Source organism: Cherax quadricarinatus, chromosome 75, assembly GCF_038502225.1.
Source record: "Cherax quadricarinatus isolate ZL_2023a chromosome 75, ASM3850222v1, whole genome shotgun sequence".
NCBI classification, from domain to species: Eukaryota; Metazoa; Arthropoda; class Malacostraca; order Decapoda; family Parastacidae; genus Cherax; species Cherax quadricarinatus.
In genome coordinates this window covers 8787714-8802427 of record NC_091366.1, presented here as the reverse complement: position 1 = coordinate 8802427, position 14714 = coordinate 8787714, and the positions used below count along the sequence as shown (strand labels likewise).

General features: G+C 39.6%; 1 protein-coding gene across 3 annotated transcripts in view; it reads right to left on the bottom strand.

Annotated features, from left to right (window-relative positions):
• Nucleotides 1-7715: 7715 nt before the first annotated feature.
• BRWD3 (bromodomain and WD repeat-containing protein) overlaps nucleotides 7716-14714 on the bottom strand; it is a 124383-nt gene continuing 117384 nt past the window's right edge. For all 3 annotated transcript variants that reach the window (XM_070101022.1, XM_070101023.1, XM_070101024.1), the window contains one exon: nucleotides 7716-10287. In XM_070101022.1, the coding sequence (XP_069957123.1) occupies nucleotides 8411-10287 (1877 nt within the window). In that variant the 3' untranslated portion in view covers nucleotides 7716-8410. The remainder of the gene's footprint in view (nucleotides 10288-14714) is intronic.

Genomic DNA, 14714 nt, shown 5'->3' with positions numbered 1-14714 from the left:
TGTCTCTAAATACCACACTAAACGTCTATTTACTAGGCGTTCCATCACTTTGCAAACTGCACTGGTAAGAGCAATGGGACGATAGTGGGAGGTTTCATGTCCCGTAGTGCCTGGTTTGCGGAAAGGGAGAACAATGGCGGATTTCCACAGCTGTGGAAGAACTCCTTGTGACCAAATAAGATTGTAAAGGCGTAATAGGACTGCAAGGGCTGACTGATGTAAATGTTGTAGCATACGAATATGAATGCCGTCGGGCCCAGCTGCTGATGATCGGCAAGCTGAGAGTGTTGCCTCCAGTTCTTGAAGTGTAAAAGGCACATTATACTGTTCTTCTCTGAGAGAAGAAAAGTCCAAAGGTGCTAACTCTCTGGCAGTCTTTGAGGAAAGAAATGAGGGGCATAGATGGAGTCCCTGAGAAATACGGACCAGATGATTGCCAATTTCATTGGCAACATCTAGTGGGTTTGCTATATCAACACCGGCAACCCGCAGAACAGGAGCCGGGTCAGGAGAATATTTACCACTCAGTTTTCGTACTTTTTTCCAGACTGCACTCAGAGGAAGCAGAAGTGATGGTGGAGACAATCTCGCCAGCAAGTGCGTTTAGCGTCACGGATGACACGGCGAGCGATCGCACGCTTCTGCTTAAAATCAAGAAGTCTCTCTGTGGTTCTATTGTACCGGTACCTGCCCCATGCAGAGCGTTTCAAACGTACTGCACGAGCACAAGCAGGAGACCACCAAGGCACGCATTTCTGAGAATGCCTGCCTGAAGTTTGGGGTATAGAATGAGAAGCTGCGGTTAAAACGGAGGACGAGAAGAGGTGTAAAAGTTCATCGATGGAGGACGAAGAAGGAACCTCTCTAAAAACAGTTAGGTGTGAGTAAAGGTTCCAATTTGCCTGATCAAATTGCCAGCGTGGGATGCGAAGAGGTGGTGAATATGAAGGGGAAGTAAGAATGATTGGGAAATGATCGCTGTCATGTAAGTCCGGAAGAACAGACCAAGTGAAGTCTAATGCGGCGGAGGAAGAGCAGACTGAGAGATCGATGCAAGAGAGAGTGTGAGTCCGAGGATCAAAATGGGTGTGAGTACCTGTATTTAAAACATGGAGGGGGTGGGTGGCAAGAAAAGCCTCTAACTGAATGCCACGGGAATCACAGTGAGACCCCCCCCCCAGAGGAAATGGTGGGCATTAAAATCACCAAGTAACAGAATCGGTGGTGGTAATGACGAAACAAGAAAGGCAATATCCGGAATAGATAATGCCCGAGAAGGAGAGAGATATAAAGAACAGAGCGTATACCACCTATGCAAGTGGATACGGGCTGCTGTGTAATGCAGCAAAGTACGAACAAATAGCTGATGGTACGGAATATCAGTGCGTAGAAGAAGGGCACTTTCATTAAAGGTCCCATCAGGAAAAGGATCTGAAGAATACAATAAATTATAGCCTGAGATGGGAGAGATAACAGCAGAGTATAATTTTGGTTCCTGTAAGCAAACACCAACAGGGTAAAACTGGGAGAGTAACATCTGAAGCTCACCCCGATTACCCCTGAGGCCGCGTATATTCCACTGTAAATAGGCCATGATTGGCAATGATAAAGATACCTGAAATCCGCAGGTAAGGGTTCCTACGGACTAGAGGGGTTAGAAAAGTCCACATGCGGAGGCAGTGGAAAACGTTCATGCAGCGAAGGAACGGTGCGCTGTGAAGAAAGGAGTTGCGCACATGGAGTAGAGGAGAGAGAAGGAGCGGAGGGTGGATCAGTGTCCATTGATGGTTTGGTCTCTGCAATATATTGAGAGATTGCTTCAAGTGTTTCAGAATTCAGAGACGTCGTATGGGAGACAATATTGGAAATGGTAGGGGGAGGATGAGTAAAGATTGGAACTGTAATGGACTGTACCAAGGTAGGGGGGGGGGCGAAAGGGTGGAGGGAACTGGAGAAGCGTGGAAGGGGACAGAAGAGGCAGAAACCTGGGAGGTGGCAGAAGTGGAAGAAACTTGGGAGGGAACAGGGGAGGAAGGTACAGTACGAGGAGGAGGGTGAACCTCTACACTTGTAACAGAGCCAGTGAGAGGGGGAGAACCAGGTACAGAGACAGGGAAGGGAAAATGAGGAGGTGGAAGATGGGTAGGAGGTGTTAACGGACCTTTTTTTGACTTTTGAGAAGTAGAGGGACGATTGGGAGGAGGTGTCGTACGAGGTCTCGTCGATACTGAGGCTTGTGAGAGAGAACTCGAAGAAGCGAGATCAGACTGAGGCGTTGAAGTAGGGACGTCTGAGCCAAGGACAGCAAAAGGATTAGATACAGGAGTGACTATGGGAGAGGTAACCACAGAGGTGGGTGTAGAAGATGGGATACCAGAAGTGGGGGGACGTTTTGAAACACAGGAATAAGAAACACGTGGGAGTCTCCCTTGGAGGCGGAGATGAGAAACTGCCATGGCATAAGGGAGACCTTCTGCCTCTTTGAGGTAACGGATTTCCCGCTCGTTTAAGTAGACTTGACAATGGCGAGAGTACGAAGGGTGAGCCTCATGACAATTAAGGCAAGAGGGAGGTCGATTGCAAGATGTATTAGAATGGTCATCGGCACCACAGACTGGGCATTCGGCGATAGATCTGCAATATTTCGCTGGATGGCCAAATCGCCAGGAATTTCTACACTGTTGCGGTGTAGGGATCACCTTTCGAACTTGTAACCGATGTCCTGCTACATAAACTGAGGATGGGAGTTCACGGCTGTCAAAAGTTAAACGAGCCACATTGCTAGGGTATCGTCTCCGCCCGCGGGCAGGAAGAACGTAAGTGTCTACCTTGAGGATTGGGAGATCTTGGAGTTCCAGCTGTTCAAGAATGTCAGTGCCACATGTCTGGAAATTTTGTTGAACTATGGTATGGGGCAGAATGATGGTACCACTACAAGAATTGAGGGAATGATGCTTTTCAATAGTTACAGGAACAGTATCGATATGGGAAAGACGAGAAAGCTCACGAGCCTGGGTAGCATTCTGAACGGTGACGATGCGCGTACCGCTCTTAAGAGCATGAAAAGAAATATCTTTACCAACATGGCGTAGGAGTGCCTTGCCAATACTGTGGTCAGAAAGATAGGCAGTAGAGGAAGTCGGTCGTAAAGTGAAGAATTTAGTCCATTGTGCAGTCTGAAACTGAGCGTGGAAAGGTAGTGAAGGACGTGTCGATCTTTTCTGAGAAGAACGAGAAGGTGGAGAAGTATCATCAGCAGGTAATTGTCGTTGGCATTTAGGCGTGGGACCAGAGTTGGTCCGACGTGGAACAGGCCGGCGATTCAAAAATTGCCGCACCGTAGAGGGAGAGGCCGGAAGCATAGTCAGAGGAGAGCGAAGGTCAGATAAATCGAAGGAGTCAGTCGAGGCCTCAGTACCTGAAGTGGGTGAGGAAACAGCACCGGCAAGAGGTACAGAGGCATGAGGAGTGTCCGAAGAGTGGTCCAAAGACGAGGCGGGGTCAGAACGGGGTGCGGTATCAAGAAGGGGCCCGGGGGTAGCAGGTTCATGGACTAGGGTTGCCATGGTTAGGTTACTTCTTTCTTTCTTTTTGTTTTTAAGAAAAAAAAAGGAAAAGAAAATAAAAATAAAAAAAAAGAATAAAAAAAGGGGGGACCAGGGAGGGATAGTTCCTAGGAGGAATGAAAGGGCCAGAAATCTCCCTCCTCGCCCAAGAGGACCTCAGCACCGCAAGTAGCGCAGATGCAGCATGGAACCCGTGCCATACCCTACCCATCATGCCAGTAAACCGGCAATCCGGGATAGCAACCTCACATCTGCTGAGCTACCTCGGTGGACGAAAGAGAGGGCAGCCGGAAATCCGCCACAAAGCATACCTCCTTCGGCCACCACCCCCGGAATCCGAAAGGTGGCTTCCAGAGATACACCCATCGCCCGAGACACACCCAAAGCCACACTCCGGGATACCGGAGAGGGATCAGGACATCCCCAGGCAATCCAGATTCCACAGCAAACTATGCCACTGCCAAGAACCTCAACGGAATGGGATGGACCCCGGTACCCTTTCCCCTACCTAGGAACTAGCGTGCCTGTGGGGAAAAAAAAAAAAAAAAGGCCAAAAAGGAAGGGCAAAAAAGGGAGGGGTGGGGAGGAGGAGGAGGAAAAGAAAAAGGGGAGGATGGGATAGGGAACGGGGGATTGGGGGGTAATTAGGTTCGGTCTGAGGAAGTAGACCGACAGGTCTAATTCCTCAGACCAAGAGCCTCTTCACCACGCCAAGGAGCCCCCCTTGAAGAGGTCTTCCCAAGATGACCTTGCAAGTACAGTTTCCTTGCACACAGTGACAAGAAAAGACCAACCCAGAAACACAATTGTAACTTGATAAACAACTTGTAGGTCACTAACTCTGATTAATGATACTGCTGTTCTGAATGCACCGAGACAATACTGAAAAATATCAGAAAAGGGCAGCTCCAAACAGGAGACTGGAGGTCCCAAACTGTGAATCATGCAGAAGAGACTACAAGTTCATTGTTCTGAGCATCACAATGTCCAGGAAAGATTATGTTATGCTTGTTGAAGAAGCAACACAGTCAACTCTGAATGCAAAGAATCTGAAAAGCTTGTAATGCACTGTCTTTCAAGAGGTGCCTTGATGGCAGTGAAGAGCTCATGATCCAAGGAATTGGCACAATCATCCCTTTCCTTGTAATAAATCTGATTTCCCAGATGGGAAGTACAGTGCCTGCACTCTGAAGGAGGGGTGTTAATGTTGCAGTTTAAAAACTGTAGTGTAAAGCACCCTTCTGGCAAGACAGTGATGGAGTGAATGATGGTGAAAGTTTTTCTTTTTCGGGCCACCCTGCCTTGGTGGGAATCGGCCAGTGTGATGATAAAAAAAAAAATAAAAAATCTGATTTCATCCCAATCCTAGAGTGCTGTATGACTCCAACAGGTTTAGCTTTACCCCATGAATAAAAACAACTGCAATGGACTTTGTTAGTCAAACTAGTAATGGAAGTGGACACATTTACAATGTGAATAAGCTACATAAAGTGGATATAATTCATGAAACTTTGGCTGTTTAAGTGTCCCTGTACTGTATCACACTGTCATGAAAAATACATATACCCAACTAGTTAAGAATTTAAAATATACACAGCAATACCATGCGAATGCAAATGAAAATGCTCAGTGGGATCACGTGTCCATAACCGAGACAAGAATTTGGGAAGAGGAGGGACATGTTCGGATCACCTGTACATTCCAAGGTAAGATGGAAAAAGAAATGAACACGGTGAACAGAAAAGAGAGGCAGAAAGAGGGAAGTAATAAACCTAAAGGCACAGGACAATTTTTTCAAGAGCAGTGGTAGAATAGAATGGTTTATAAGATAGGTAGTAATGCATATGCTACAACCTGTAGAAACTTTTCAACCTTTCTCAAGAGATTAAATACTGAAGTGACATCAAAAGTTTAGCTCTACTGCTGTAATAATCTAATCAAACTAAACACTAAACCTGTAAGGATCTGCTGCTGCTGTAGCTACAAATAAATCTCACACAAGAATGGCCACTGTAGGAAGGGGAGACAATAAGATTGGTCCAGGGCTTCGATGAAGAGCACCATCCAATTGCCTAGCAGTTTATCCTCTACAACAGTATTATTTACCACCTTACTTCAACTTCAAGTACATATATTACTAAGTCATTACTGTCAGTGAACATTTATGCTCTGCTTTCTTCAAGAAACCAAATAACTACAGTACACATTTGAAAGGGAATAACCGACAGATACAATGAATACTTTTATTACAAAAATTATGAGCAAATCCATAATGGCCTCAATCTAAGCAGTGAACTTACAAAATATACAAATATATTAAAAAAGTAAAGTATTCCAAAAATGTTGAGAATACTATACAGTAAATGTACATTCCTGAAGACATCATTGCTAATACAGCCACCTGTAACTAAATACTGCTCATATTCTTCCAGTCTTGCCAACACCTTGCAAATTTATTTCTCTACCTGTTTTTAAAGGGACTCGTACTTAGCTGAGAATCTGACAATAGAACTTTTGAATTACTTTGTAAAACTGTCAGAGGCTAAAGTAATCTGAACTGCAATATTTTGAAAAAAAATTTCTCACTAAAATGTTACCTTGATTATTCCGACTTCAAAAATCCAATCAAACCCTTTTGATTGCTTTCAAAAACAAATCTTTGATAGAAAATTGTCTTTTTCATTATAAAAAATCATATACAGAAAAGAATGCATTAAAACTAATTACTGTACAAGAGGATTATCATACAATATATATTACCTCCATTTGGCAAGAATGTCTGGTCAACTTTTTAAGCAGATCTGCTTACCACACTAAACCAACAGTATGTTAAAAATGGTATAAAATACCGACAAGTCGATGAGAAAGATGTGTGCAACAGTTGGGTATCTTTATTGTTGAAATGTTTTGCCAATGCAGTAGGATTCTTCAGTCAAAACAGAATGTATTGAAGGCAGTAGAGGTGATGAGGTAAGGATAATGTAATCAGTCCATCAGCCTTGTAGAAATAGTTTGATATTGTCAGTTCCTCAGCCAGACTATGGAGATGAACTCTTCTCCAGGCTGAGACCCTTATGACCTCAACTATTTCTACAAGGCTGATGGACTGAGTAGATCTTTACCTCATCACCTCTGCTGCCTTCAATAGATTGTTTTGACTGAAGAAGCCTACTGTGTAGACAAAATATTTCAACAATAAAGATACCCAACTGTTGCACATGTGTCTTACTCATTAACAAACCAATAGCCCTTGATTTGTTGTGCGTAACAGAATCTCTTTACTGATACTTCTCTCATAGCTGTCATGACATTTGTCTCAATGTACTTTCACATGTCACACACAGCAGGGAATGATTATGATAAATTTCAAGTAAAAAAGTTAAATTTTTATTTTATTACTTTAAAAATACTAAACTGAAATGACAGGAAAGTCAAAATTTTTGTATCGGTTACAAACGGTAATATAGTATTAAATAAAATTTAGTAAATATTTTCATGTGCTTGTCCAAGATAGTTGCTTCCCAGTCATGTGTGTTATGAAATTTTATAAATTAATACATAAATAATTTAGGTATGTATATAAAAATATACACCTTTTCTTACTGAACTGATTTCCATCTCAATGACATGAGACAATACTAATGCAAATAACATTATATGGAGCATGTTCAACATAAATATGAGACAAAAGAAGAGACCATTTTAAGTAATGACCATTTGAAAGAATTAAAATATTGTTCCAATTGAAGCCAGGCATCTTTTCTGTTCATCACCTTTTGCATTCAAGATAGAGTAATACAAGCAGTCTTGATCTCGCACTCCAGTTAGTGACCAACTCTTGTTCTCCAAATGTCGATGACTTGACAATAATAATTATCTGCTTAAGATTTCTGAAAGTTCATTAACTGCAAGCCTGTCAATATAATGTGCTTCTAGCAACCCAAATACCGATGTCACATTTCCACTCATAATAAGGTATCATTATGATTTCTCAAAAAAAAAAAAAAATTAATTAATATATATATATATATATATATATATATATATATATATATATATATATATATATATATATATATATATATATATATATATATATATATATATATATATATATATATATATATAATATAAATAAATTATACCAAAACTACTATTTGTTAATAATGGATTTACTATCATAGTATTATAGGTTTGATCTATATTTTAATTTTTTCTTTGCAAAGTGTTTTCACGTAAAAGAACATTTGTATTATGACTTGGGTTCAAATAAATTAATGAGATAAATAATACCTTAAGTCAAGAAGAGAATCCCTCGGGGATTACCTTTAAAATTAATCGTACGGACATTAAATGTTGAAAGCATCAAGGTAGTTATCTAACACATTTTATGTTGTAATATATATCTATAACAAATTAAAATAGGACGAGACCAATGAGAAATGTACCGAGTATGAAAATAAATTGGTTATAGACACCCTGAGTGGTTGTATGTAATAATATCACACAATGAAGAAATAACATATTTAACACTACAACTTTTATCATTATATATGTACACTATATATATTATATATAAAAATCACAAACTTCAGACAAAAGTTTCTATATTATATCACAGTTTAATACCTGAATATCCAGAAACTCCTCAAAATATTTTGGCAGTTATGTCATTATATATTTGAACAATGACACCCAGGCCATAATTGAAGGAAATGATTTTGCCTGACAAGCTCCTCAATCCAACACTTCAATATACATCCTGAGGTGAAAGTGAATAATCAGAAGAAATTATTTACATTTCTGGCTTGTAAGTAGCAATTAAAACTATTTCTCACCTAATACTATATGAAGTCTCTCATCAAGGTGTTGGCTTTCCTCACTCGACCCCGGCTGCTAACATCCATCCCATCATCATCCTCATCATCATCATCCTCATCATCATCATCATCATCCTCCTCCTCATCCTCCTCTTCCCCCTCCTCATCACTGTACCTCATTCTTTTCTGTACATTTGTTCTTGACAAGTTTTCAACGTCTGAGTCACTATTAAACGAGCGCTTCAAACTGGTTAAATTCTTTATATTTTTACCTTTACCTTTAACAGGCGGTAATGGTGGATCATCGTACTCTTCACTTTCATCGGTCTCGGACATACCTTCACTCTCATCGTCATCACCACCACCATCATACTTTGAAGTGATAACTCTCCCAACAACTCGTCCTTTGTGTTTTACCTCATTGACAATAACTTTTTTGGGGGCAAAGTTGAAGGGTTGATAAGGTAAGGGTGCTTGGCTAGGCCTGTTGGCTGTTACAAACTCCTGCACTTGTAGCTTTACTGGCGTTCGTTTCTTGCCTACTGGCCCTGCCTTTTTCACAGGTGTCTTTTTCTTTTGAGTAGTCTTTTTTGATTTGGCATTTTTTGCATTTTTAGCATTATTTTTAACTGTCTTTTTCTTTTTGACAGGTTTAGATTTAGATTTAGGCTTAGATTTAGGTTTTGGTTTTGTTTTCTTCTTCTTCTTCTTCCGTTTCTTTTTCTTCTTGGGCTTTTTAATATCATCACTACCATACTCACTCTCAGATTCAGAACTGGATTCCTCCTCAGTAATATCAGCATCATCAATAAAATCTTTATCAGCTATAAAATCAGCATCATCCAAATCATCACCATCAAGAATAATTTTCCTTGCTCTTCTAACGCCAGATGCTACACCTCTTTTCCTACCCCTTTTACTGTTAACCTCTTCCTCCATACTCTCCTCAGTGCTAGATTCTAGATCTTCTTCATCAAATTCCACTTCACTCTCATCTTTGGTTCGCTTGATGTTTCTTGATTTGCCCTTGTTTGTATCTGGTGGGCACGCTCTTCGTTTGGAGACCAACCGTTTATTTTGAACGGAATCGCTACTACTACTAACACTACTATCACTAGAAGATTGTTTTCTTTTACTATTTCTTGGTTTTCTTAAAGATGTTTGCTTAGTGCTATCACAGTCAGAGAGTTGAGAGGAATTGCTGCTTTCTTCACTTTCATCACTCCCACTGAGCTTTTTTGCTTGGTTTATATTTTTTCTCTTGGCTAGAGATCCCATTTTTTTCTGTGCTAAACCATTCACACCATTAGATTTTTTCCTAGATTTTTCCTCCAACTCCTCCTCACTTGAGCTCTTCAGCCTGCTTCTAATACCATACAGCTGGCCATTAGTTCTCTTAGCACTGGGTCCTGCACTATCACAACTGCTGCTCTCACCCTCACTACTACTACCACTTGTTACCACAGTTTTCTTTTTAACTCTTACAATATTTTCAATTTTCACTTTTGAAGTCAACTCCTCCTCTTCACTGTCTTCATTGTATTGCACTGTAACTCTACCCCTATTTCTTGTGGCCACACCTTTTTTCTTGGCTTTTGCCACAGTCTTGGATATATTTTTGGGACTATATTCTTCACCAGAGTCATTGTCTTCCTCTTCTTCATCAATACACTTTTTCCGAGCAACCCTTCTAGATCGTCTCTTCGAGTCCTTTCCAAATGATTTTCTAAATTTAATCTCTCTTTCATCATTGGAAATATCACCCCCTAGATTTGCATCATCTTCAAATGCAGTAGATAGAGTACAATCTGTCCGATAGGGTGGTACAACTGGTCGACCATAGGATGTTAATGACGAAGATGCATTTTTCCTCGCTTCACCACTTGCTTTGGATGGGACATCTGAAATATTAATACATTTCTTAATTATCCAAGTATATCAATACTAAATTTACATGGGGATGGTTAATTAAACTAGCAATGTGAAGCAACTTTTGAACATGACTTTCTTAAGAGTATTACAGGCTTATCTAGGTACTGCATCTACATTTAACATGGCCACTAAGACATTTAAAGTATGCAGATCAAAGATATTGGCATAAACACAAAGTTATTGGATATAAAGATAATTCCTTCAGCAACCCTAAGAAAAACTTCCTCAGCCTGTCACCACTTGCTAATCATGTTCAACACATGCTCCATTTTAATATACAAATTATCCTCGTTACGCATTTTCTATATTTTATTACAATCAAATAAAGTGCTAAATTGACAAGAGTCATAATATTATTTTATTAAATATGTATACATAAATTTATTTACTGTACATGACCATGCATGCTTATGTAGAAAAAGCAACAGAAAAGCCTACATTGTGAATCAACATAATACAAAAGCTAGCTCAATATTATTTATATGCATACACAAATAACCCGCACATAAGAGAGAGAAGCTTACGACGACGTTTCGGTCCGACTTGGACCATTTACATGTGTGTGACTTTGTAAGTGGTCCAAGTCGGACCGAAACGTCGTCGTAAGCCTCTCTCTTTTATGTGCGGGTTATTTGTGTATCGTTCCAGTCACGGTATTGTGCCTTTTTTTGTTTATTTATTTATATGCATTTTAATAAAGAACTGTGGACACCAGGAGGGTCATAACACTATCACAGTAGCATGAAAAGGTAATAATTAGGGGTGTCACAAAGTATCAGTACTGATATCAATGGGCATTGGGTAATTTTGATGGTATTGGTATTGGTCATTTTTTATACAGCAATTTTGGATAGTATCAATCTAAAATTTAGTATCAGTATCAAAAATTTTTGTATCGTCCTATCACTAGCAATAACGTTTATTATTATTTGGAAACTCAATTTGTATTTTAAAAAAAGGATTTATTTCATTTTCTCACATACTGTGGCACTCCAATAGAACAAAGACTTTCTATAAACATCTCACAAGCACACGAGTGAAAGCAAAGTGCAATACTTTAATGAAGTTTACTTTCTCGGTATAACTACAATGGAGAAATGTGCAAATAAAATGTGAGTAACCACTTGCACCAAAAAATGAAATAGATTAAAGAGATGTGTATATTTCAGCATCAGTCAGACTTTCAGCAGATCTGAAGAGGGTCTGAAGCTGAAATATAGTACATGTATAAATATACAAATTGGAGTTGCAACAGTTGCTTTCTGCCAAGACAGTGCATTTTTGGGAGATTCTGAAGAGATGTTCCAAAAGTTGGTAGGAAAATTTGGGAGGGCACGTAGAAGGAAATTAAAAGTGAATATAATGTAGGAAAGAAATATGTGATGAGAGTAACAAAAAACATAGGCAATGAAAAACTGAATATCAGATTGAGAGGAGGTGGTGTGGACGAAGTGAATGTGTTCAGATATTTGTGAGTGGACTTGTCAGTGGACAGGTCTATGAAAGACAAAGTGAGCCAAAGAACTGACAAGGGGAAAAGATGGGTGGTGTACTAAAGCATCTGTAGAGACAAAGGAGATTATCCATAAAGGCAAAAATGGAAAATGCAGAGTATGGTGATACAATACTCTTAAATGGGTGTGAAGTAGACACTACTAGGAGTGTCCTGCAGATGCCATGGACAGTCTCATACAATGAATAGAATATGAAGAAAATTTCAGCAAATTCAATAAAGGCAAATGTCATTTTATAAGCTATAAAATATTTGTATCCACAAATGTGCTAAATAAGAATCAATGCTATAACAAGACTGCTTTGCATTACATATCAAAGGAACAAAACAAATCAAGCCACATAAATAGTCAGGTAACCATTGAAATTACAACCATTCAGATAAGCTTTTTAATGGGAAGGAGAACTGCAAGAAAACAAAAATCATGCCAACACCTTGTAACCAAATTAGGCAGAAAACTAATCCAGTGGCTGTCTGATTAAGTCCACTGATATTAAATGGGAGAAAAATCCTAACAAAAAATAAAATGATTCCTTTTTAAAAATGGCTACCTCACCAAGTCACAAAATATTTTACAAGACTGAGTAAATGAATCACAACGTGGCTTCAACTTGTATGTTTGACCACAAGGTGGTTGTAAATGTAAATGAACAGCAATCAGGATAATATCACTAAAGTTACAGTCAAAGAGATAAATAAGACATGTGCAACACCTGCATGTCTTTATTCTGATGATATTTTGCCAACCAGTGGCTCTATCAAATTAATACAGAGGTTATTTGAAGGTGTTGAAACTGTATACAGTAGAAGAGGAGGTAATCAACCTCTCAGCCTAGATGAAGGTGTTCACCTTAATCTTGATGAATATGAAGCACACAGTTGGTAAAGCCACTAGTTGGCAGAACATTTCAAAAATAAAAGATATCCAGGTATTGCACATGTTTCTTATTTGTCAGCTTGTTGGTACTGTATATCATTAACGCTATGATACATCAAAGGAGACTGACGACTAATGAACAAATTTAGCACAACGAATAGCAAAGGATACAATAAAACAGTATCAAAGAATTACCTTATGGCCTGACAGGATAATGTTAAGGAATGAGAAGATCATAGAAAATATGCAGATTGTGTGGTTGAGAATTTTAACGAAATAAAATTATGAACCCAATGTAACTGTACAGGTTAGTTGAACAAAAGTAAAATGAATACACTTTAACTACCAATACAAATTTACAGGGGAAGGGCAAGAAGGAATCAGCTCTAGCTCTTGGTCCTGCATCTTTTAACCAATGTGAACTAACACTGTATGTACGCAAGAAAAGAAATAGCAGGCAGAATATATGCCTGTAAGATCATATGAAGGAAGCCCAATAAGAACTTCCATATATTATTTTCATCTATAAACTACTTGGGATATTAATAACTATTGTTATTATTACAGGATGTTCCATAATTATGGTAAATAAAAAATTTAAGTAGATTCAATACAAAAAATATTGTTAAAAATAATTCCACAAGTTCTTTGGTTATCAAAGCAAATAAGCAGGATGTAATATACGATATTACACAGCCATCTGGTGTTCTTGTATTCTAGTCTTGTTTGGTGATTAATGCAGCACTGACAACCATGTCAAAAGGAAATTTCTGTATTTGGATTCTGATGAACCATTAAGGAATTACAGTACATTATTATCTGGGGAAGCACTAAACCTATGGGGATTTAGGCCAATTAGGTTCAATGCACGGTAGGGGAGGACAGGTCCACTTGGATGAAGAGTACTTAACCAGCATGAAAGCACCTCCCTTGAGAAGGAACCATTAAGGAATAAAACCTCTCAGAATTAACCTTTACACCATTAACATTATTATATTATAATCAAAAAGAAGCAGTAAACCTACAAGGGTCTATACCAGTAACAGACTTCTCTACAAGTTTAGCTCAGTATGCTTCAATTGGGTTTTCCTTTTTCCACATACAGTAACTGTTTACCGGTCATCTAACCCAGCCTGCTTCAAATGTACAAATGTAACAATTATGCACACTACCATACCTTCCACGACATAAAACACTTCACTTTTGAGCACTTATTTTTACCAGCTTACACAAATCAGGTTCTTTAGGCAAATAGTAGTGTTAGAACTCCATATACAACACAAGTCATGGACTTGTACATTATTATTATAATCAAAAAGAAGCGCTAAGCCACAAGGGCTATACAGCGCTGCAGGGTAGGGAAGGAAGCGAGGGTATTGGGCGGCAGAATGGGGAAGGGATGATCAGTAGGTTACAGAAAACAGCAGGGCAGGGGATAGTGCAGGGGTAAAGGGTAGCAAGAAATTGAGGTGGAAAGGGCTGAAGGCATCAGAGTTTGTGAAGTCAGTCAGTTGTTGTCAAAAAGTCAATGAGAGAGTCTGGATGAAAGGTGGGTCCATCAGCGAGAAGGGAAGGTAAAGAGAGAGCAGCGGAGCGAAGGCGACGACAGAGGTAAATTCTGTGTGCTCGTTGATCAAGTGGGCAGTCCAACAGAATGTGGCCGACTAATAATGGAGCCTGACAATTTTCACAGAGAGGAGCAGGGCGCCTCTCCATGAGATATCCACGAGTAAGACGAGTATGGCCAATGCGAAGGCGGGAGAGAGTAGTCTCCCAACCTCGACACTGGTGACAAAAAGACGGCCAGTAACCTATACTCGGTTTAATAGACTGAAGTTTGTTACCGAGCATAGTAGACCAACATTGTTGCCAACGGGTGTGAAGGTGGGTAGCTATTGCAGCAAAATAGTCCGTAAATGGAATACCTCTATATGAACCTGGTAGGTCATGTACTTCTGACTGCGCAGCAGTGTCTGCCTGTTCATTGCCCTGTACGTCAACATGAC